Genomic DNA, 25853 nt, shown 5'->3' with positions numbered 1-25853 from the left:
ATACGCTGCGTATGGAATGGTGGGGTGACATCCAATGTTCCCTCTAATTTTTTTTCGTGCACGGTCCCTTTAACTGGCTGCGTGGCCCATTCAAATTTTCACTCATGTGTGGTATCGTCCATGTAAACGCCGGTGAACGGTTTGCGCGGGACCGCCAGACTGCTGCGCGGCCGCGTAGCATAGCGGGACCATTGGTGACGTCATGTCCTACCGTTCACTGAGCCACATGTTGATATAATCATATGTTGCATCTTAAAGCCACCTTGCTACATTTTACCAATAATTATTCTTTCACACTGTATTCTTTTTTCTTATTGTATTATTTAATTACTCTTAAAATATGTATTATTAACCCTTAAGGAGACTGTGATACTGTTGCTGCAAAGATTTTTGTTATTTGTGAATACAAACATATCTATGGTGCTTTTTCTGAGCTATACTTTGTTCTGCTGGTCCCAAGAGATAATGAATAAGTTATGTCTGTAGAGCCCCCCTAACAGTGTGTGATGATTTTTTCAGGTGAAAATACTTACCAAACTGGTTCTTTAGAGCGTCAGACAGCTGTCGAACGGTTCACAGGCACTTCTGATGATTTATCCTGGATCAAAGGAAAGCAGTCAATTTAAATGATAAATATAATGAAACCAAATAACAGTCAATCGATATTATAAACATATCGGCAGTGATTTATACGTCCATTTATGTATACGGACACAAGGCAGTTATGGTCCAATTCATTGGACTAAAATTACTGGAGGTAATAACGTTTTAACTAAACTTAAGGCAAGGAAAATACTGAGTTAATCTCTCAATTTTGTACATGAGCCAAAGATATTCTACGGTACCAATGTAAAAGGCAAAGTCTTCATAACACTGAGTGTGAGGAAGGTTGGGCTCTCTTCCTCTATAGGTTCCCTCAGAAGGAGACCTTTTGGACAAAACCATTCCTTTAGATTTATTTTCTGGAAAAGCTCATGCTTCTCAAGGTAAAGAATGTCAGTGTTGGGGAAATATATTTCACAAGCAAAAAGTCATCAGTCATGGCACAACAGTTTTTATGTTTATCTGGATCAAAGGAAAGCAGTCAATTTAAATGATAAATATAATGAAACCAAATAACAGTCAATCGATATTATAAACATATCGGCAGTGATTTATATGTCCATTTATGTATACGTACACAAGGCAGTTGTGGTCCAATTCATTGGACTAAAATTACTGGAGGTAATAACGTTTTAACTAAACTTAAGACAAGGAAAATACTGTTTATGTTTATGTTTATCTGTGCTTGTTAGTATTGTATGACGTAGCTCTATTTGAAAACTATAAACAAACGGAATGGAACATATTCAATTCTGGTCAGTGTGAAAAACATGGTTTAATAGTTCCACTTAAAAAAAAACAGTTTATGGAGAAAAACTCAAACTAAATCGTATCACCCTGATTTCAGTTCATTCATCAGGCTTTTTTCAGCAATGTGGCACACAGCTTGAATCAGATCGGATTTTTTTAACGGTTCATGTGAAGTGCAAGAGATATGGTGCAGCCATAGGCTTGTAATTACGTTTGCCATGCACTGCACTCAGGCCAACGTATAGGGAGAGACATTTTAATCTTAGTGGGATGTGTGGAACGACAGTTATGAGATATGAATCATTTCCTGCTCGAGATCCCCTCCCTGCTCATCATAACCACTTTTTACATCAGGCGATTGATTCTGCTGCTGACTGTAAACTTGAACAACTGTCCAGTCCTCAGCATTGCCAATCTACCCTGATCAACACAACTACACCAGAAATCACAGATAGAAACTGACCCCACGGTCTTCTTACAGAATAGTGACTCTGAAGAAGAAAGCCTAATGGCCTCGTCCTCACAATCCTTAAGTTATTTCCAATACCAGCAAAAATAAAATATCTAACAAGGGAATACCTAGCTGCTAATTGTAGGTTAATATTTTATACCTCAAATAGGCTTGTCTGCATAACTGACAGAGTCCAGGTCTGCTTACACGAGACTGGTTAATGAGTCTCAGAAAAATCAGCCAGACCAATAAACCAAATTTGGCTCATGCCATTGTACTTTACTCTAGTTATTTTATTTTTTTTGCACCTATGGTTCTAGAATATTTGTGCCAGTTTCACGGAGTGGAACCATGTTATTGTGTGATAGTAATTGGCCTCAACTGCCCTGCTGTAATTATCAAGGTGGAGCTCACCTTTAAGTACAACGGCCTCTTAAAAAAAAAGTTACGGAGTGGAGCGTTGGAGTAAAAATTAAGAGTTAAAGACAAAGATCTGAAAACATTAGAGAAAAAAAACAAGAATTAATCCAAAACAAAATTACTTACACCAAAACTATCCGGATGTGTTATTAATCTCCCCAGAGAAGTTGGTTATTCAAAGTAATGCCCAATGTAGAACTAGGTCACACAGACCATGAAGATCAAAGGTTCAATTTCTAGTCTGTAGTGAATTAACTGACCTTAGCTGGGGCTGCAATTGGGATCCTACATTTGGCTTCTGTGCCTTTAGGATAAGGGTAGAAAAAGGAATCAGGTTTCCCACACTTGATTGCTATTGCAACTTCTATTGCAACGCTCATGATTCTAAATGTATGGTGAAGGTAAGATCAGGCTATGCTGCCCACTGTGTTTGAATAGCTTGCTGATACCCACTGATGGGGGTCAATTGGCTGAGGTCAAGGAGAACAGCTGTTGCCCATGAAATCATATCCCACCATCAGTCAACATCATCAAGAGAGAAGAGTAGAAAATTGGAAGGAAAAATAAAATTGTCGTTAATCTGCTTTATTTTGAATGTAGATTCTCCAGCATTTTTAGGTCCACTGAATGGGAAAGGGGGAAAGATAATGCAGAAAATCCAACTGAGATAACCCCCTTACCTTTTTGAGCAAATTTCCAAATGACAGTTCTCCCTTTGGCAGTAATGGAGGTGCGCAGAGTGAGCACGGATCTGAACTGTGCGTGCATGATGCTGAGCAGAGAGAAAGCACTTCCTCGGTCTCTCCTCCTGTCAGGGAAAGACTGCTGTGTTCAGAACTGCTGAAGCCGCTAACACTCTCTGTAGAGTTACACTGGGAGGACGTTATTGAACTCTCAACTGTCAATGAAGAAAACAGCTGAGTCATATTGTCATCAACTCAATCCTTCAAAATTTCCAAACATAGCAAATTCTTCCTGGTGGCTTAGCCAAGTTGTTAGAAAGACTACAAAGACAGTGAGACATGTTCTTCACACATTTCCAATGATTACTCCGTCCTTCCACCTAGTTTGGCTTTCATTGACATTTACAGGAAAAGGAACCAATCATTATGGGGCAAATTTCCTCGTTCGTCTGCTATAACCTTGAAGGAAGAGCCGCGGAAAGCCCAGCGTCACTGGTGTTTACACCATTTTTGTGCAGTTTCCATGGTTTTTCCACCAAGGTTGAAGCAGATGATCGACAGAACCCCCCGGTAGAAATTCAGCCCCCTATTTCAGTAGTAGCAATAAACAACCGATCATTTCCACTGCATAAAAATATTAAGCCCATGAAGGATAACAGGCATTCATGAAGTTTGGAAAATCGTGGTGCCTTGGCACAAAGTAGAACCATGGAGTAGAGCTGCACAAGATTCGTCGTTTGAATGATTTGCCCATGTGGAGGGTAAACACCAACATGGACTAGTTGTCCCAGTTGGCCTGTTTCTGTGTTGCAACCTCGAAGCTGTTGCTCTACTTGGTCTTCAGCCTCAGTTATATGGAATAGACAAGCACTGAACAGGGAAGAGATACCTTTTGTAGATACCTACAGTCAAACATTTTCTGCCTTGGAGCGCTTTGCCAATCCCACTTTCCTGCATTCCTGACTTGTGTCTAATGTGGATTTTTGCCAATCAGTGATTCTATAGGTTAAATGTATCAAAGTGACATCAGCTGTACTATGGTGCTGTGCTGTTATATTGTGTTACATAATAGTGCACTTATGAAATCCCAACTGTCCAGCCTCTGGCCCTCCATTCACCATGACATTTCTGCAGCTACCGCTCTGCTCAACCACACCTTCACCACCACCTTTGATGCCCTGGTCCCTATTAAAACAATTACCCTCTCTCACCCTGGCCATTCCTCTTGGTATGGCTCTAATCTTTGCTCCCTTAAGTCCAAGAGACGCTGACTTGAACGGATATGGCGGACAACTGGTTTAGCCATTCACCGCCAGATCTGGCTGCATCACATAAAGCATTATGGGGTCCTGCTCTCGTCTGCCAAAATTGCTCACTATTCCAGAATCATTCTGGAATGCAAAGATAAACCCCGGCTCCTATTCTCTACTGCTAACCATCTTCTTAAATCCCTCTCCATCTCCTCCACCCTCACCTCCGATAACAAGTGTGAAGAGCTCATGGACTTATTTGTCTCTAAGATTGAGACCATCCGTTCAGCTGCCTCTGCCACTTCCCTTCCTTCCCCTAGCCCACTGGGCCAAACTTCCACTAAAGTTCCCCCCTGTCCTAGCCCTGAACTCACATCTTTCTCCAGTTTCTCTCCGATCCCCCTTCATGACCTCTCTGTGCTCATCTTGTCCACGAGACCCACCTCCTGCTCCCTCAACTCTATTCCCACCAAACTGCTGACCACCCAACTTCCTTTTCTGGCTCCCATGTTAGCTGATATTGTTAACGGCTCTCTTTCCTCAGGTACTCTCCCCCTCTCCCTCAAATCTGCCGTCATCACCCTTCTCAAAAAACCAACCCTTGATCCCTCCATCCTTGCAAACTACCGCCCCATCTTCAACCTCCCCTTCCTCTCGAAAGTCCTTGAATCTGTTGTCACCTCTCAAATCCGTGCCCATCTTTCCCGCAATTCCATGCTTGAATCCCTCCAATCAGGTTACCACCCTTGCTACAGTACTGAAACGGCTCGCATCAAAGTCACAAATGACATCCTTTGTGATTGTGACAAAGGTAAACTATCCCTCCTCGTCCTTCTTGACTTGTCTGCAGCCTTTGACACAGTTGACCACTCCATCCTTCTCCAACGCCTCTCCACCGTCGTCCAGCTGTGTGGGACTGCACTTGCCTGGTTCCATTCTTATCTATGTAATCGTAGCCAGAGAATCACCTGCAACGGCTTCTCTTCCCGCTCCCACATCGCTACCTCTGGTGTCCACAAGGCAACATCATCCGAAAACACAGCATCAGTTTCCACATGTACGCTGACGACACCCAGCTCTACCTCACTACCTCTTCTCTTGACTGCTCCAAAGTCTCTAAATTGTCAGACTGCTTGTCCAACATACAGTTCTGGATGAGCAAAAATGTTCTCCAATTAAATATTGGGAAGACCGAAGCCATTGTTTTCGGTCCCCGCCACAAGCTCCGTTCCCTAGCCACTGACTCTATCCCTCTCCCTAACATCTGTCTGAGGCTGAGCCACACTGTTCGCAACCTTGGTGTCATATTTGACCCTGAAATGAGCTTCTGACCACATATCCGCAGCATAACAAAGGCCGCTTACTTCCACCTCCATAAAATCGCCCATCTCCGCCCTTGCCTCAGCTCATCCGTGGCTGAAACCCTCATCCATGCCTCTGTTACTTCTAGACTTGACTATTCCAACGCACTCCTGGCTGGCCTCCCACATTCCACCCTACGTAAACTTGAGGTCATCCAAAACTCGGCTGCCCATGTCCTAACTCACACCAAGTCCCATTCGCCCATCTCCCCTGTGCTCGCTGACCTACATTGGCTACCGGTTAAGCAGCGCCTCAATTTCAAAATTCTCATCTTTGTTTTCAAATCCTTCCATAACCTCACCCCTCCCTATATCTGTAATCTCCTTCAGCCCCACAACACCCCCGAGATATCTACGCTCCTCTAGCCCTCTTGCGCATCCCTGATTATAATCGCTCAACCATTGGTGGCCGTGCCTTCTGTTGTCTAGGCCCCAAGCTCTGGAATTCCCTGCCTAAACCTCTCCGCCTTGCTACCTCTCTTTCCTCCTTAAAGATGCTCCTTAAAACCTACCTCTTTGACCAAGCTTTTGGTTACCTGCCCTCATTTATCCTTATGTGGCTCGGTGTCAATTTTTTTGTCTTATAATACTCCTGTGCAGTGCCTTGGGATGTTTTACTACATTAAAGGCGCTATATAAATACAAGTTGTTGTTGTTGTTGTTGATTGATATCGCCTGTTTTACACTATCGCCCAAAGTCAAAATTACTCCCAATAACTCAAACAGAAGGGTGGCCCAAGAGCTGATGGTTTGACTCCTAAACAGAAGAATTTGAGTCTGAATGCTACCGCTATCTGACGCGCAGACATTTGCTCAGCCACAGGATGTTAGGTAGAGTACAGCCCAGTAACGAGGGGTTCCACCTTATAGAAACATAGTAACATAGAAGATAGGAGCAGGAGTAGGCCATTTGGTCCCTTGAGCCTGCACCGCATTCAATGCGATCATGGCTGATCTTCCAAATTCAGTACCCTGTCCCTGCTTTCTCCCCATATCCCTTGATCCCCTTAGCCTTAAGAAATATATCTAACTCCTTCTTGAATATATTTAATGAATTGGCCTCAACTGTCTTCTGTGGTAGAGAATTCCACAGGTTCACCACTCTCTGGGTGAAGAAATTCCTCCTCATCTCTGTCCTAAATGGCTTACCCCTTATCCTTAGACTGTGACCCCTGGTTCTGGACTCCCCCACCATCGGGAACAGCCTTCCTGCATCTAGTCTGTCTAGTCCTGTTAGAATTTTATAAGTTTCAATGAGAACCCCTCTCATTCTTCTAAACTCCAGCGAATATAAGCCTAATCGACCCAATCTCTCTTCATACGTCATTCCTGTCATCCCAGGTATCAGTGTGGTGAATCTTCGCTGCACTCCGCCCGTGGCAAGAACATCCTTCCTCAGATAAGGCGACCAAAACTGCACACAATACTCAAGGTGTGGTCTCACCAAGGACTTGTACAACTGCAGCAAGACATCCTTGCTCCTGCACTTGAATCCTCTCGCTATGAAGGCCAGCATACCATTTGCCTTCTTAACCGCCTGCTGCACCTGCATGCTTACCTTCAGCGACTGGTGCACAAGGACACCCAGGTCTCGTTGCACTTCCCCTTTTCCCAATCTATTGCCGTTCAGATAATAATCTGCCTTCCTGTTATTGCCACCAAAGTGGATAACCTCATGTTTATCCACATTATACTGCATCTGCCATGCATCTGCCCAATCGCCCAACCTGTCCAAATCGTACTGAAGTTTCTCTGCATCCTCCTCACAGCACACACGCCCACCCATTTTGTGTCATCTGCAAACTTGGAGATATTACACCTAGTTCCCTCGTCTAGATCATTAATATATATTGTGAATAGCTGGGGTCCTAGCACCGATCCCTGCAGTACCCCACTAGTCACTGCCTTCCACTCGGAAAAAGACCCGTTTATTCCAACTCTTTGCTTTCTGTCTGCCAACCAGTTTTCTATCCAAGTCAGTACCTTACCCCCAATCCCATATGCTTTAACTTTGTACGCTAGTCTCTTATGCGGGACCTTATCGAAATCCAAATACATCACATCCACTGGTTCTCCCTTATCTATTCTACCAGTTATATCCTCAAAAAATTTCAGTAGATTACTCAAGCACGATTTACCTTTTGTAAATCTATGTTGATTTTGTCCGATCCTGTCACTGTTATCCAAGTGCTTTGCTATTACATCTTTTATAATGGACTCTTGCATTTTCCCCACTACCAATGTCAGGCTTACCGGTCTATAATTCCCTGTTTTTTCTCTACCACCTTTTTTAAATAGTGGGGTTACATTAGCTACCCTCCAATCCATGGAAACTGTTCCAGAATCTATAGAATTTTGGAAGATGATCAGCAATGCATCTACTATTTCTAGGGCCACTTCCTTAAGTACCCTAGGATGCAGATGATCAGGCCCTGGGGATTTATCAGCCTTCAATCCCATCAATTTCCCTAACACCATTTCCCTACAAATACTGATTTCATTCAGTTCCCCCCTCTCATTAGACCCCATGTTCCCCGACATCTCTGGGAGGTTATTTGTGTCCTCCTTTGTGAAGACAGAACCAAAGTATATATTTAATTGGTCTGCCATGTCTTTGTTCCCCATTATAAATTCCCCTGATTCTGACTGCAAGGGACCTATGCTTGACTTTACCAATCTTTTTCTCTTCACATATCTCTAGAAGCTTTTACAGTCAATTTTTATGTTCCCTGAAAGCTTACTCTCATACTCTAATTTCCCCTTCTTAAGTAATCCCTTTGTCCTCCTTTGCTGAATCCTAAACTGCTCCCAATCCTCAGGTTTGCTGCTTTTTTCTGGCCAATTTATATGTCCTCTCCTTGGATCTTATGCTATCCCTAATTTCCCTTGATAGCCAATGTTGAGTCACCTTTTTTGTTTTATTTTTATGCCAAACAAGGATGAACAAATTCTGTAGTTCATCCATGCGATCTTCAACTGTTTGCTATTGCCTATTCACCGTCAACCCTTTAAGTAACATTCCCCAATCCATCCTAGCCAACTCGCGCCTCATACCATCGTAGTTTCCTTTATTTAAATTCAGTACCCAAGTCTCTGAATCAACTACTTCACTCTCCATCTTAATGAAGAATTCTATCATATTATGATCGCTCCTCCCCAAGGGGCCTCGCACAACAACATTGCTAATGAATCCTTTCTCATTACATAATACCCAGTCTAAGATGGCCTGATCTCTAGTTGGTTCCTCGACATATTGGTTTAGGAAACCATCCCGTTTAGACTCTAGGAATTCCTCTTCCACAGTATTGTTACAAATTTAGTTAGGCCAATCTATATGTCGTTTAAAGTCACCTATGATAACTACTGTGCCCTTATTGCATGCAACTCTAATTTCCCATTTATTGCCATCCCCAAGCTCAGCATTACTGTTTGGGGGTCTGTATACAACTCCCACTAACGTTTTCTGCCCCTTGGTATTTCTCAGCTCTACCCATACAGATTCCACATCATCAGAGCTAATATCCTTCCTTACTATTGTGTTAAGGTCCTCTTTAACCAGCAATGCTACTCCACCGCCATTTCCTTTTTGCCTGTCCTTCTTGAATTTTGAATACCCCTGGATGTTGAATTCCCAGCCTTGGTCACCCTGGAGCCATGTCTCCGTAATCCCCATTATATCATATCCGCTTACATCAATTTGCACAGCTAATACATCCACCTTATTACGAATGCTCCTCGCATTAAGACACAAAGCCTTCAGGCTTGTTTTTTAACACTCTTAGACCTTTTAGAATTATTGTTTACTACAGCCATGTTTGATTTGCACCCTTGATTTCTCTGACTTCCACTTTTGCTTTTCTCCTTCCTGTCTTTTACTTCTATCCTTGCTTCAATTTCCTCTGTCTCCCTGCACAGGTTCCCAACCCCCTGCCATTTTAGTTTAAACACTCCCCAACAGCACTAGCAAACACTCCCCCTAGGACATTGGTCCCGGTCCTGCCCAGGTGCAAACCGTCCAGTTTGTACTGGTCCCACCTCTCCCAGAACCAGTTCCAATATCCCAGGAATTTGAATCCCTCCCCCTTGCACCATTCTTCTAGCCATGTATTCATCTGAAATATCCTTCTTGGCAGGAGAGAAGATTGGAAGTGGTCTGGCTTTCTCCACATAGCTATACCAGCTGTTGCCCCATCACTAAGCAGATGTCCACATCCCAGACCATCCTGTCTTTCTGCCTATAGAAAAATATGCAGAGGTGAAATTAAATAACTGCCAATAATTTTCCCATCTCACATTCTCTTTTCATTTTTGAAAATCTCTCACTCTCTCCCTCTTTAATTTCTACACTTCATGTGCTGTTGTTCAACCAAAAGGGAAGGTAGGTGAGCTCTTGCAATGTAACGGAGTGATAGGGTGTATAACCAAATCATCCCTCCTAGCAAACCCCCTTATCACCACTTTCCAAATGTGACTAGCAGTCCTACTGAGGCTGGCAGCTTAACCACATTAAGTATCAGAGATGAAACTCTTGATCTGCCAGTACGTGATACAAAGTGCTAGGATGCTAGGCCAAAAGCATAGCATGGTGCCTTATCATCAAGATCTTTAACACCATTCACTGCCTTACTCAAGAGGATAACATCCTGAAGAATGCATCAGATGGTGCTGAATGTCTTGAAGATTACTTATACAGGCCAGTACTTGTGATTTTTGTCACTCACTCATAAAAGGTCTTCCACCAGGGTCATTCTCCAGGTCATCTTCCTCAATGCGCGTTCGTGTATTATAAAAACAGTTGTTGATGCCAGCATTGCTTCTTGAAGTCGATGGTGAAGAGGAGTAAATGTGCACATTGAGGGAACCAATGCCAGAAGATGAAGAGGAAGACTGGCTTCCCGAGGAGGAGGCACTGCCGTTAGAGCCTATGGAATTTGGTCTCTTGGTCTGCTCTGGAACAGACATAACTAACATTGTTGGCACGTTGACTTTTGAAAGGAAAGTGAAAATACATGGTATTGCAAAATATAATCAGCACAAAAAGATAGATTATCTACCTTGTACCGTCTTCTTCATTCTATGAATGATATGCATCCTACATGCAATGTAGGAGTTAATCCAGGTTTGTATTGGTTCTGGGGAAACCATGTACAGTACAAGGTATATTTGCATAATAACATTTTGACATCAGATACTTTGGACGTGATGCATATGGCATCCTGCTGCTGTGTCATTATATAAGCCCTGATCACAAACTTGTTTGACTAAGTACATTATTGAAGATTTCAATTAAATTCCTTCACCTAATACCCACTGCAAGGTCTGAGGGGGGATTCAGGAGGAACTACAATTTATGGAGGATGTGCATTATTCAAAGAAAATCCTACAAGGTTGGTAATCTATTTTTCTTCATCCAACATTCTGCATACATTGTAGGACACTAAGAAAGTCGTACATTGATTAGAAGAAAGGAACGCCCTTCTAGCAGGACAGATCTAGGCAATAATGTGTAAGGAACATAATGGGGTTATTTCATGTAGTAGTTTATAGATGCTATCAGTTGGAACCTAATTTAGAATGGGTGGAATGACCTTTGATAGGGCCACTTGTTGTGTTTGCAGTGCTAAACCCCAACATCTATTTCACTATTATTGCTTTGACAGTGGTTTGCCTCAGATCTGAGAATCGTACAACATAAATAACTGCTTAGGGGATTGGAAATGCACTGCATAATAAGACAATGCTCCACAAGTGTCTACATGCATCGGTAGTCATTTTCACTCAGAACTTTATGAAGTCTAGCAACTGTATGTCTGAGAATGGTATAAAGTGAAGCTGCTTGGCAAGGACTGAATCATTCAGAGAGCTACAAGCAGGTGAAGGTGCTTCAGAAAATACGCTGCTACTTCCAGGAAGTGTGTGCGCTGTGTAAATCCTCTTCAGAATTTTCAGATAAGTGTACCAAAATTGGACAGGAAGATATGAAAGGAGAATCAAACTGAATACAAAGATAGTAGTGGTCTAAGGCTAACCCCGTGCTTTCGACATCAACCTTTTGGAGGGACCCTCCACAAAGGTACCAAACCTTCAAATAGGGGATCCACTAAGCTAAAGGGTGCCAAAGATACCTTGGGCCTACAGCACCGACCTAGGCAAGGGAAGGGCTGGGTGAGGCTGGATGATGGGACCATGTGGGACCTCGTTTGAATGGTCCCAGACAGTGTGAACCTCTTGACACTAACCAACACCATCAGAGGTCTGGTACTGGTCAAAGCTGGAACATTTCTATCATGGGTGAGGTGGCAGTGGGAGGATTAGTTTGCTCTGCTGATTTTTATGGCTTAGTCTTTTTGTTGCTCAGTGCCGTTGAATTCTTGGTGATCCCGGAAAGGAAGTAACTGAATATATTTTGATTGGGGATCCTGACTGGAAGTAACTGTGGTTTTTGTACAATTTACGATCCTTTATTTCAAATCAATTTTGTCTTGTAAAATGTAGCAGATCTGACTTAGGCATTGTGGATGAGCATGGGCCGAAAGTCTGAGGTAAATGTGACATGCAGCAGTGTCATGCTTGGGTGACAAAGAACATAAAGATTGATCATGAAGGTAAATGAACCAGTAGATTTGATACAATACATGGGGCTTTTGGCAGAAACGTGGATTCAGCACTCATTAGGTACAGGTAGATCTTTTGATATCAACATGTGGGGTGTGGTACTTCCCCTTTTATCCAGAAAGTACAATGACCAGGACCCAGTGTACCAAGAAACACTGGAACCTTTACTAACCAGCAACTTTATAAAACAACAGTAGCAATACACTGATTAATTGAATCTACAAGTTCTGCAGGAATGCAGGCGATACCATGAAAGGCAATGCTTAGGAACAGAGAAAGATATTCCAGGCAGGGGACAGTGAGCTGCAGCACCAGGGTGACCAGCGTGTATATATGATGCGAGTGTTGTGCCTTGTGTAACACCACCTGAAGTATTATTAAGAGAGCACACCAAGTACATAGTTCCAGGCCTGGATTAACTCCTATAATGTGTGAAGGCTGCTGAATGAAAACAGAAAATATACACGGCTTATATAAAACAATTGTTTTTTCCTCTGGGCCATGAAATCCTTTTTGGCATTGCAAGACAGTAAAGAAGAAATACTGAATAAAATGACTGTGAAACAATTTTAGTGCTTAACAAACATCTACATCAGTCTATCACAATTGTGCAGTCTTTCATATCAACAGAATACTGTAATCCCTCCATTGTGAACGAAGTTCTGTGTTTTTATATTTTAGCAGGCATGTGTGCTCTTGAAGGTATAACAGCAGAGAATAAACGGCAAGGAATGAAATACTTTCCTACTATGTGCCTAGTGATGACAACAATCACATCAAGGTTAGCTGTGGCAAAGGTCACATGCAGTCTCAATTTTCCCTTGTATAAGGTACCTTAACCCCAACCACAGAGGAATGTGACAATTTCAATTTCTAACATTCTGTTCTTGTGGCCTTGAAGAAAGTTCTCAAATTGGTGCCAATTATTGCTCAACTGAAACCATTTTTTGCAGCTTTGGGGATTTACAAGTTGAGATTACCAAAACTCCTTTTCCTCAGGGTCCATGGAGAGAAGGTTTTGAACTCAGGCCCCAAAGGCAAAAGGACAATGCTCTGACGCACTGCAGAACCCAGTCCCTCACAGATTTCAGCTAACCTCCGAGTTAAGCTCATACCTTTCCCTTTTGTGACGCAGTCAACCGATCTGTCATTGATGGCTGCTTCGCTAGGTTTGATGTCCATAAATGGCTTACTGCCAATGCCCATAAACACCCTCTCCTGCATCTGGAGCTCTAAAGAAGGAATTTCAACATTGATAGGGGCTGTTTTGCATTTTATTAAAACATAAGCTTAAATAAACTGACGAAGAAGAACAATTTCCAGGCTCTCAAGAGTGTTGTAACGATAAGTTACTTGCAACTAGCAGCACAGTCCATGCCAATTAGTGGACATCCTGTTAATGGGAGAGTTAAACAAGGCACCAATTCCCATTCCCATATAAACTCGGTTGCTTTCATGTTAAGAGTTTAGATTGTGGTTTCTGCTCAGAGATGATTCGCAGCCAATGCCACAACAGACCCATGACTAGATTGGCAGGGGAAAGTACTTCAGACAAAAGCGATAGAACTTAGTTTGCGTGAAATTAAAGTCTTCTGGTGTATATTTTCCTCTATTGGTGAATGTTAGTGAAAAAATCACTTTACAGTCACACCAACCTTTAACCAATATTAGCAAACAGAGCAGTTCCCCCTACTGTCGTCCAATTAGTTCTATTTAAATAGTTTGGCTTGGGGTTTCTGCTCAATTGCATTGGGTTTTTTTGGGTGAAATTCACCTCATATCGGTGTAACTGGCACAAAAGATCACGGAATTTTAAGCCCACATTGCGTTCAGCGCAACTCGAGTTTCCATGATCTTTTGCGCTAGTTTTAAAAACATTGCGCTACAAGTAGGCACTACCCACAAAGCTGGCCACGCTCACAGGGTGAATTAATCCCCACTGGGAGTTTCCGATAATTGCGCTCACTTGCAGGACTTCGGGGAGGCGCCAAGAATTAAGCGGGATCTTTTGGGTGCAAGGACACTAATCAGTTTTGAATTATTTTTTGAATTAGTTTACCGAGGAACTGACTACTGTACCCCAATATAACTAAAAAATAGTTTTGTATATATTTTACAAGTCATTTTCATTCATTTAAAATTGGGTCAATCACAGTTGGTGGATTGACACTGTGGTATAAAATGCTTATTTTTTGTAATCAACCTATTTTTAGCTGTATTAATCAAACTTTACCAAGTTACCACTCTTAAATATATCACGGAATATTTTTCAAAGCAAATTTTTTTTTTAATTATGTTTTAAATGCTGGCCTATTGCACGGGTTCATGGCAGATTTTGCGCTCGGCAATATGCAAATGAGTTTGAACGGAAACTTTGGGGGGGGGGAAACACTTTTCAAAACGGGCACAATTTGCACCGGAATCGCCGATTGCACCCAAAGCGGAAACTCTAAACCAAACATTTATTTAAATATTTAAACTGGCCCACTGTTGTATACAGTATTAGCATTCCAGGTCACTTTACAATCCGATTTCTCACACAGAGTCATTAAAGTTTACACTGGATGAGAGGGTTTTTTGGAACCCGCCTCGGCTTTGTTTTATATTTATCCTTAAATATTATGAATAAAAAGTCTTCTTTGGTTCTGTACATTTCCTTTATTCTTGCGGAAAATGTTTGGTCATTTGCACAATGGGGGGGGGGGAAGGGGAGTCATATCTTAAACAGGTTATTACATTCCCCAAATTTTCCATATGGAAAGCGTGCAGCATCGCTAATACCACACAGAAGTTCATCTATAGTAAACAGAATCCTGAGATTCCCTGTCGTACTTTGGAATCCCACGGGAATTTATCTGCGTTTAGGATGACAGTTCAGAATGGGCATGAGGAAGCCTATTACCATATTTAAATATTTTGAGGGCTGACTGAATCCTGTGCTTGAGCGGTCAGTTCATACTGTCAGCGCAATTATGGAAAAATCAAAAACTTGCTTCCCTTATTGCTCTTCTATTGACTTATGCTGAGTACAGTCTCAGTCCCTGGCAATCCTCCTGTACCTCACCCACTGACTATTCCTCACATGAGCCTGGGCAGTGAGTGTCAACAGCTCATTTGATCATGGCAGTATCATGACCAAATTTAATCCTGTAACGCCCCTGGCATCGCCACATCAGCACGTCCAGTTGACTTCACTAGGTTGCAATTAAAATTGACAACTTGGCTGATTCTCCCCGCCCTCTGTCCATGAGACCCTGAGGCTAACTGTTGAATCCCCACTGCCTAGTTAAGCCAGCCAGATCCAAGTTAACAAACTGAGCCATCAATGGAGCTCTATTAAACAAATTATAAAGAGCATTCAAAGCCTCCCCCTGAAGGAACAGACTAACACTACAGCAGCAACAACTTGCATTTATATAGCGTCTTTAACCCAGTAAAACATCCCACGGCGCTTCACAGGAGCATTATCAGACACAACCTGACAATGAGCCAAAGGAGATATTAGGACAGGTGAGCAAAAGCTTGATCAAAGAAGTAGGTTTTAAGGAGAGACTTAAAGGAGGAGAGGCGGAGAGGTTTAGGGAGGGAACTCCAGAGCTTAGGGCCTAGGCAGCTGAAGGCACGGCCACCACTGGTGGAGTGATGAAAATCAGGGATGAAAAGAAACCCATGGAAAGCTGATGTATCAGATTAGACAGCAGGCTCAGTAAGCTCTGGGAACCACTTCACAAAGTCAAGGGCAACAATCTGCCTTTTTGCGTAGAGGATGAAAAGGGCTAAGTACAGACAAAAATTGTTAAAAAGAATTCAAAGGTTTCAAAGTGCTGTTAGAGATCATTCAGATTACCATGTCACCACAAAGAGCACAAGACACAATGCTTTCTAAGAGCCACTTAAAGTGACAATGTTCCTTTATCATATCACTACTTCATGCAAATGAAATAGGAGTCTTGTGTGGTTGTTTCAGTATCCTATTTTTTAAGAACATAAGAATTAGGAGCAGGAATCGGCCATACTGCCCCTCGAGCCTGCTCCACCATTCAATGAGATCATGGCTGATCTTTGACCTCAACTCCACTTTCCCGCCCGATCCCCATATCCCTTGATTCCCCTAGAGTCTAAGGGCTCGATTTTCCAAGCCCTGAGGAGGCGGGTTTGGAGGCAGGAGTGCTGGGAAAATTGCAGAATCGGGGGGCAGGAACCTATCCCGCCCCCAACCCGCCTCCGTGCCAATGTCCCAGGAGGCGGGTACCCGACCTGTGCTGGGAGCCGCCTCCCCGAGGCGGGAAGGGGATTAGTACCAATTAACTGCCTGTTAACAAGTAGTTAACAGGCAGTTTTTTGCCTAATCCCTATTTTTAACCCTGAAGTGTGGGCTGTCCGATGGCTCTGAACCACGCCAAGTTAGCGAGGCGGACCGTCGGTTTGCAGGGGTTGGAGGGGTCGAGATTGTTTTGTATTATGTGTTCTCCTCCCACCTGTGGTGGTGCTGTCACAGCAGATAAATGGTTGGGTTTGTTCTCTTGGTTGGGTTTTTTGTTCTCTTTGTTCTGTTCTCTCCAGAACCTTCCTTTTGAATAAAGTACCTCATGTTTGAATCTCTGGGTTCTGAGTCCTAATTGTGTCTAGGTAGAAAGGTACAGACACACCAAAGTGGCGACGAGGATCGGATGAATCTGCGTTGTGGGAACTTTCTTGTTTTTGACTGCAAAACACTCGGAACAGAGACAGGTGCAGTGAGTAAACAGAAATTAAAATTTGAAACCTGAGATGGTTACTATATTCGGAAACATCGGTGATTTTGATGAAAATGTGGAGCAATGGAGTGCTTATATGGAACGTTTTGGCTATTTTGTTTTGGCGAATGCAGTGGCAAATGATAAGGTCGTGCCTACCTTTTTGAGTATACTGGGAGCAAAGACATTCAACTTACTGCGCAGCCTTGTACAACCAGTTAAGCCAGGAACTAAAACATATAAACAACTAGTGGAAATTCTTGGAGCACATTTTTCACCGAAACCTCTGGTTATTGCTGAGAGATTTAGATTTCACAAACGGAATCAAGAGGAGGGGGAAACAGTGACTATGTTTGTTGCTGCTTTAAAAAGGTTGTCAGAACACTGCGAGTTCAAGGAGGTGCTGAATGGCACCATTAGAGACAGACTTGTGTGTGGTCTGCAAAGTGCAGCCACACAGAAGTGCCTTCTTACTGAGGACAACCTTACTCTTGAAAAGGCCATTGAAGTTAGTGTCTCCATGGAGATGGCGGAAAAGGAGGCTCACCAGTTTAGTTCAACAGGGAGAGTTCACAAGGTGTCATCTGAGCCTAAAGGTGCGCGGAACGACACATGTTACCATTGTGGGAAAATGGGCCATCACGCTAATGACTGCTGGTGTATGGAGCTGGAATGCCAAAATTGTGGCAAAAAGGGTCACATTGAACGTGCCTGTAGAGGTAAAAAAAAGAACAGACAGAGCTGGGAAGCATGAAAGCAAAATGTCTGTATTTGAACAAGAGAAGAAAAAGAGTGTTCATTCAGTGCAGTATGATGGAACAAGCAAAACAGAGGGGAGCGACATCTCTGAGGAGGAAGAGGAGTACATACTAACGGTTGCAGGTGGTCCAAATGGCTACTGGGTGTCACCACTGGTGGAAGGACAATCAGTGCGGATGGAGGTGGACACAGGCGCGGCTGTGTCCCTTGTTTCAGACACTGTCTACAACAAAATGCTAAAGCATCTTACCCTTCAGCCAACAAACATTGTGCTAAAGACGTATACCGGCGAACCTGTGGCCATGAGAGGCGCCATTGAGGTGACAGTTAAATTGAATGGACAGACTGCGAAATTGCCACTATATGTGGTAAAGGGAAATTACCCATCTCTACTGGGACGTGCGTGGCTAGAGAAAATCACCCTGGACTGGCCTGCAGTCCGCATGATGTCAAAAGGGGAGTCAGGTCTGACTGCAGTTTTAAACAAACATGCAGAACTCTTCAATGGTGAACTTGGGAGCATTAAAAAAATCAGCGTGAGACTGAACATTAAAACTGACAGCAAGCCGAAGTTTCACAAGGCCCGACCTGTACCCTATGCAATTAGGCCAAAAGTTGAGGCTAACTTGGAGGCCTTAGTCGAGAATGGAGTCCTGGAGCTTGTGAGCGTGAGCAAATGGGCCACACCCATTGTTCCTGTCCTGAAAAAGGATGGATCTATTCGAATCTGTGGGGATTTTAAAGTGACTATTAACCCGGTGCTATCTGCGGAACAGTACCCTCTTCCCCTCAATGGTGATCTTTTTACGGGCCTGGCCGGAGGGCAAAAGTTCAGCAAAATAGACTTATGCCAGGCTTATCAACAAATGCATGTCGATGACAAATCAAAGGAGTTGCTGACAATTGTGACACACAAGGGGCTATACAGGTACTGCCGCCTTCCGTTTGGAATTACGTCGGCCCCTGCTCTATTCCAAAGGGCAATGGATCAGATTTTGAGTGGACTGCCAGGAGTCCAGTGCTACCTGGACGACATCCTTGTCACTGGGACAAATGAGGAGGATCATCTTCTGAACTTGGATGCGAAACTACAGCGACTGAAAGAGTACGGACTCAGAGTTCATAAGGACAAATGTGAATTATTTCAGTCTTCAGTTGAGTACCTGGGGCATGTGATTGATGCTACTGGCCTGCATAAGGCACCGTCAAAGGTCAAGGCGATCATGGAGGCCCCAGCACCCCAGAATGTGAGCCAGTTACGTTCATTCCTGGGGCTACTTAACTACTATGGAAAGTTTATTCCAGACTTAGCAACATTGCTGAAGCCGCTACATCAGTTGCTATGTCAAGGCAAAACATGGAAATGGACTGAACTGTGCAACGAAGCTTTCGTCCAAGCAAAGAAAGCATTGCTGAAGTCGGAGGTCCTGACACACTTCGACCCAAAGCTACCCATGCAGCTAGCATGTGATGCATCACCATATGGTGTGGGAGCAGTCATATCCCACATCATGCCTTCTGGTGAAGAGAAACCTATCGCCTTTGCATCACGCACCTTGAACAAGGCCGAGAGTAACTATGCACAGATTGAGCGCGAGGCCTTGGGAATCGTTTTTGGAATTCGAAAATTTAATCAGTACCTGTTTGGGAGAAGGTTCACACTCCTGACGGACCACTGTCCATTGACTTCAATCTTCGGGCCCCACACCGGAATTCCGTCTCTTGCTGCAAGCAGGATGCAAAGGTGGGCTTTACTGTTGTCAGGACACACATACGACATCAAATATCGCAAATCAGACTTGCATGGCAATGCAGATGGTCTCTCGAGGCTGCCCTTGCCTGTTACTCCCCCAGAGCCTCGTCAGATAGACATCTTCTACTTTAGACAAGTGGAAGGAGCACCTGTCACTGCAGTTCAGGTGCGAAGGTACACCCGCAACGATCCAGTCCTGTCTGAGGTAATGGACGATGTCATTCGAGGGAGAGCTATAGGAGATTCTCCTAGTTTGAAACCTTACATTTCAAAAAGAAATGAGCTCTCCGTCTAGGCAGGTTGTCTTCTCTGGGGACGCAGTGTCATCATTCCGCCACCTCTGAGGGAACCTGTACTGCAACAACTTCATACAGGCCACAGTGGGATGGTTCGGATGAAGGAAATGGCAAGAAGCTACTTCTGGTGGCCAGGTCTCGATGGAAATATTGAGGAGAAAGCCAAAACATGTTCCCCAGCTGGCAACCCTACACCCCTCGGATTGGCCTGAAGAAGTGTGGCAGCGAGTACATGTGGACTTCGCCGGTCCTTTCGAAGAGAAGATGTTTATGGTGGTTGTGGACGCTCGTAGCAAGTGGCCGGAGGTCGCTGTGATGAGGTCTATCATGGCAGAGAAAACAATTGAGAAACTTGGTGAGATGTTCAGCCGTTATGGCTCACCGGAACAACTCGTAAGTGACAACGGTCCACAATTTGTATCGCAGGAGTTTGCAACCTTCCTGCAAGTGAATGGTGTCCAACACATCATGTCTGCGCCCTATCATCCCTCTACTAACGACCTGGCAGAAAGGTTCGTGCAAACTTTGAAGCATGCCTTGAAGGCATCGCAAGGTCAGGGCTCAAACCACCAACGTCTGAACAGCTTCCTGTTGTCCTACAGCAACGAGCCGCATGCCACAACCAAAACTTCCCCCGCTTCGCTCATGATGAAGAGGCAGTTGCGGACAAGTTTTGACTTACTCAAACCTCCAAGGGCAGAGCAGGTTGTCCAACGTCAACAACAAGCTCAAGTTGAAAGGAGAGAGAAAAGAGCCAAGGAGAGACGGTTTCATCCTGGAGAGCACGTCCTAGCTCGAAACTACAACACTGGACCGAAATGGGTTCCTGCTACGGTGATCGCGCAGACGGGCCCTGTGTCTTACACGGTTGAGACTGCTGAGGACATCGTCTGGAGAAGACACACTGATCAACTGTTGCTAGGAGCAGAGACAGCCACAGAGGCTCCAACGGCTGGTTGGCCTGAACTGTTTCCGGATGATACCGCAAACCAGCATCCTTTGCCACAGTGCTCTTCTCCAACACAGGAAGTCAAAGAGACTGTTCCACCTGTGCAAACTCCTGACTTTCGACTGACACAGGCACCTTCTCTATCTAGGCCTGTGTCAATGCCTACTGCTGTGGAAGCCAGCGATGACCGCCGGTATCATGTCAGAGAGCGGCGGCCTCCAAGACGCTTGGATCTGTAGGCTTAGCGACTTACCCACAAGACTGGGGCAGAATAAACCCCAGGGTAAAGTCAGGGTTTGAGGCAGTCTACCTCTACCCTTGGTTAGTGAGTGCATTGAAAGTAACTTACCTGTTGAGGAATAATGTGGACATTTCATATAAGAGGGGAGGAATATATTATGTATTATGTGTTCTCCTCCCATCTGCGGTGGCGCTGTCACAGCAGATAAATGGTTGGGTTTGTTCTCTTGGTTGGGTTTTTTGTTCTCTTTGTTCTGTTCTCTCCAGAACCTTCCTTTTGAATAAAGTACCTCATGTTTGAATCTCTGGGTTCTGAGTCCTAATTGTGTCTAGGTAGAAAGGTACAGACACAACAGAGATGTCCATTGTGCAGGTGAGTGATGGGTGCATGTGTGCAGAGGTAAGTGTGCGAGGTGAGTGTAAAGTGTTTTAATAAGTTTTACTTACCTTTACTTTCTCCTGCAGGCTTCCTTCCTTCAGTTCTCGGGAGTCCCTGAGCTCACCGGCACAGAAAGCAGAATGGCCACTGAACTGTCAGAAGCTGCAGCCTCTGCTTTCTGGTCTGGAGAGCTCTCTAACTGAGTCTGAGTAGAAGGACTCAAGTTAGAAGACAGATTGTCAGTGTTTGACAGCTTCACAGAGCCGTCAAATGCTGATTTTTCATCTGTCAAAAGCTCTTGACAGATGAAATGTCAATCGCTGACATCACCAGTAATCAGGTGTCCCTTAGCAAAATACTGCAGATGCTGGAAATCCGAAATAACAACAGAAAATGCTGGAAAAACTCAGCAGGCCAGGCAACATCCGTGGAGAGAAAATAGAGTCGACGTTTCGGGTCTAACCCTTTTTCAGAACTGGAAAGGAAATGAAATAGATCGAAAGGCAGGGCTGGGAGAGAACAAAAGAAGTGAAGAGACATTAAGAGGTATTCAAAATGAGACGAGATGGTGATAGGACTAGTGGAGGCAAAAGACGGCTCTAGATTAGGTGTGAAATGTTCTGGCAGAATGGGAGACAGTTGCCATGTGGGAGAGAAAAAAAAAAGTGGGGGGGAAAAGGCCCAAAACAAAGATGTGGATAAAATATAAGCAAAAATGTAATGGGGGCCGAAGGTTATGATCTGAAATTGTTGAACTCGATGTTGAGTCCGGAAGGCTGTAAAGTGCCTAATCGGAAGATGAGGTGCTGTTCCTCGAGGTTACGTTGAGCTTCCATGGAACAATGCAAGAGCCCGAGTACAGTGAGGTCTGAGTGGCACTTTAATTCACCGCCCCATTCCCACTCAGACCTCACTGTACTCGGGCTCTTGCATTGTTCCACGGAAGCTCAACATAAACTCGAGGAACAGCACCTCATCTTCTGATTAGGCACTTTACAGCCTTCCGGACTCAACATCGAGTTCAACAATTTCAGATCATAACCTCGGCCTCCATTACATTTTTACTTATATTTTATCCACATCTTTGTTTTGGGCCTTTCCCCCCCCCCTTTTTTTTTCTCTCCCACATGGCAACTGTCTCTCATTCTGCCAGAACATTTCACACCTAATCTAGAGCCGTTTTTTGTCTCCACTAGTCCTATCACCATCTCGTCTCATTTTGAATACCTCTTAATGTCTCTTCACTTCTTTTGTTCTCTCCCAGCCCTGCCTTTCGATCTATTTCATTTCCTTTCCAGTTTTGAAAAAGGGTTAGACCCGAAACGTCGACTCTATTTTCTCTCCACGGATGTTGCCTGGCCTGCTGAGTTTTTCCAGCATTTTCTGTTGTTACCAGGTGTCCCTTAATTGGCCTGCTAAGCCCGCTGGGCGGGCTTAACAAGGTCAATCAAGGGAAAGTAGCGTGGGTTGGCCACAAGTCGATGGAGGCGGGACTACAACCCAAAAAGTGGGAGTCCCGCCTCCAAAAGCCCCCCATTGACAAAATCGAGCCCTAAAAATCTATCTATCTCAGCCTTGAATATACTCAACGACTCAGCATCCACAGCCCTTTGGGGTAGAAAATTCCAAAGATTCACAACCCTCTGAGTGAAGAAATTCCTCCTCATCTCAGTCTTAAATGGCTGACCCCTTATCCTGAGACTATACCCCCTAGTTCTAGGCTCTGCAGCCTGGGGAAACAACCTCTCAGTATCTACCCTGTCAATTCCCCTCAGAACCTTAAATGTTTCAATGAGATCACCTCTCATTCTTCTAAACTCTAGAGAGTATAGGCTCAATCTACTCAATCTCTCCTTATAGGACAACCCTCTCATCCCAGGGATTAATAAGTGAACCTTTGTTGCACTGCCTCTAAGGCATGTATGTCCTTTCTCAGAAAGGAGACCAAAACTGGGCACAGTACTACAGGTGTGGTCTCACCAAAGCCCTGTACAATTGTAGTAAGACTTCCTTACTGTTGTACTCCAACCTCCTTGCAATAAAGGCTAACATGCCATTTGCCTTCCTAATTGCTTGCTGTACCTGCATGCTAACTTTCTGTGTTTCCTGTACGAGGACACCTAAATCTCTCTCAACACCAACATTTAATAGTTTCTCACCATTTAAGAAATATTCTGTTTTCCTCCAGACATTTACTATCTATGATTTTCAGAGTATAACTTGTTAAGAATAATGGTAAAGGTTGTGAATACTGAAACAGGAATTGTAGACACCATGCTGGCCCTCTACACATTGTTTTAAATATATGCAAGAGACTAAACGAGTAATTTTCTTCGACCAGTCATGTGACTGACATCTTGCTATCGATAACCAAAAAAGCATGTATCTTGTGCTCAATGACATCACAACAAAATGCATTCAAGAAATCACCAAAGTATCAAACAAACATTTTACAATGGTATAGAGAAACAAAGCACACAGCAATACAAATAAAATTAATATAAATAGGAGAGTTTGAGCTTAAGCCCAAGATTATTACAGGCCTTGCAGCATTCTCCTACTTATCTATTAATTCTTTTTAATTTACTGACCCCTGTTTCTCACAGCTTGGTTCCATAGTATCTTCTCCAAGTCATCTATCCATGCTTGTTTTATCTCAGGCGTTGGAGCATGCAAGATATAAGTATCCTGGGATTTCTGTCTTCTGAACCAAATTTCAAAACGCAGCCCACTTTCACCAGAGTTGTGTGTCATTCCGATTTCAGAAGTCTGAAATGTAAAATAATAAGACATAACGCACAATAGACCAACATTAATTAAGTCAATCACACAGCAGTGGATTTTAGTTTGCTTTGCAAGTCTTAATCCCTTGGAAGCTCATGGCATTAGTGCCCATCTTTGAAACAGAAACAGCATCTGTATAGATCTAACATAATATTACATATTCCTGATGTAAAATATGTAGGAAAGTCTTGCATCTAGCACACATCTACCACACACCCAAAATCGCCGTCAAGGCATTGTATTTCAAAGGGTCATTTTTTTTTACAAATGCAAAACAATCTTTTCTCAAAATAATGGCTGTTATTTCATGCTGGGTCCTTTGGACCTGGAGCCAGACATTTAGAAGCAGCTACAATAGTTCTCTAATTGGCCTCAGATTTCCATAGTTAGACCATTCCCCCACAGACAGTATGAGCAGAGGTCAGGTTGGGCAAAACACTCTCTTAGCAGCTGAACATCACAACTGTGCTCCAGGCTACAAATGAGCAATGGTGCAGGACACCTGCTAGTTAATAAATATTCCTGTTGTATGTAGCTGCATTTAATTAGGATACAGGGCGTTGGAGCCCTAATATGTACTTCATTTTGCTAAGCAGAAAGAGCGATGCAAACAGGGATTTGATCTGATCCAAGTTGTGACTGGACTGCACTATAATGATTCACAGTAGAGTCAAAATCAGTGCACTTAATTCACATGCTGTGGTAACAGGTGCAAGAAGTATTCCACGTTTCCTCCTAAAATTATCTTTAATAGTCATTACATCACCGTAGCAGTTTGTTCAAACTGACATAAATTGCCTGCTTCCAGACACCACAGCATGTGTCGCATTATAAAGCTCTATTAGCAGTATGGTATCACCGTACACTGTGTTTTTTGAAGTTATGCTATGAAGGATAGGATAGTCCTGACTCCTAATAGCCTTCCATTGCTATTTCTCACTGGAAAGAGAGAGGGAGAGGAAAGTGATTTTTTTAAAGAATTTTAGTTTGGGTTAAAAATAGTCCTCAATTGGGATTGGATTGGAATCTGCTGCATCATTTCCAGTTCAAATGGAGGCAGAAATTGAAAGAAACACACATGTATATATACAAATTAATACACTAAAAACCTTTTCATCTATACGTGTGCAGGTAGAATTCAGATGTCATGCTTTGTTACAGATACATAACAGCTTTAGACTTTTCTGTCCTGCAACCTGAGACTGACAAATATATTCCAACCTGCAACATTCCCTGAGTAATAAAACAATTAAACCCTGACTGACCTGGGCCTATGTTTGCTTAACAATAAAACTTGTGGCCTTTAAGGGACACAGTTTCACGTAGAAGAAGAATACTTTGCATATTTCATGTTATTACACTGCAAGTTATATGTGTTATTATGAGCAATGTATGGAAGATCTGCTAATGCATGCTATTTTGTGTAGCGCAGGTCCATCAGACTGCAGATGTCACACACCACTTTGTTACAGATGCAAAACAATCTTTAAAAATTGAGAAAGCCAATGATTGACCTAATGCCTGAAACTAACAGGCACCTTCCAGACTGCAGTTAAACGTTGATTGATCTCAATCTATGTTTACTTAACAGCAATTAAACTTAAGTTGCAATGGTTACATAAGAACATCAGAAATAGGAGCAGGAATAGGCCACTTGGCCCCTCGAGCCTACTCCGCCATTCAATAAGATCATGGCTGATCTTGGGCTCAAAGTCACTTCACTGCCCGCTCCCCATAACCCTTCACTCCCTTATCTTGCAAAAATCTGTCTATCTTAGCAAAAGAATAATATAATCTGCAGTACATGCTATAAAACATATCATT

General features: G+C 43.4%; 1 protein-coding gene across 2 annotated transcripts in view; it reads right to left on the bottom strand.

Moving 5' to 3' along the window:
• Nucleotides 1-25853, bottom strand: part of LOC147108583 (pleckstrin homology domain-containing family G member 4B-like) — a 204408-nt gene that overhangs the window by 16504 nt on the left and 162051 nt on the right. Inside the window, exons 19-23 of one of the 2 annotated variants that reach the window (XM_086005270.1) lie at nucleotides 23837-24014; nucleotides 13249-13365; nucleotides 10240-10467; nucleotides 2905-3122; nucleotides 534-598 (exon numbers count right to left, since the gene is read on the bottom strand). In XM_086005270.1, the coding sequence (XP_085861396.1) occupies nucleotides 554-598; nucleotides 2905-3122; nucleotides 10240-10467; nucleotides 13249-13365; nucleotides 23837-24014 (786 nt within the window). In that variant the 3' untranslated portion in view covers nucleotides 534-553. The remainder of the gene's footprint in view (nucleotides 1-533; nucleotides 599-2904; nucleotides 3123-10239; nucleotides 10468-13248; nucleotides 13366-23836; nucleotides 24015-25853) is intronic. The other variant, XM_086005271.1, reaches the window with a different exon arrangement.

This window comes from Somniosus microcephalus, chromosome 13 (assembly GCF_052327205.1).
Source record: "Somniosus microcephalus isolate GS21.2 chromosome 13, FLI_Smic_1.0, whole genome shotgun sequence".
Lineage (NCBI taxonomy): Eukaryota > Metazoa > Chordata > Chondrichthyes > Squaliformes > Somniosidae > Somniosus > Somniosus microcephalus.
This window is presented reverse-complemented; position numbering and strand designations above follow the sequence as displayed.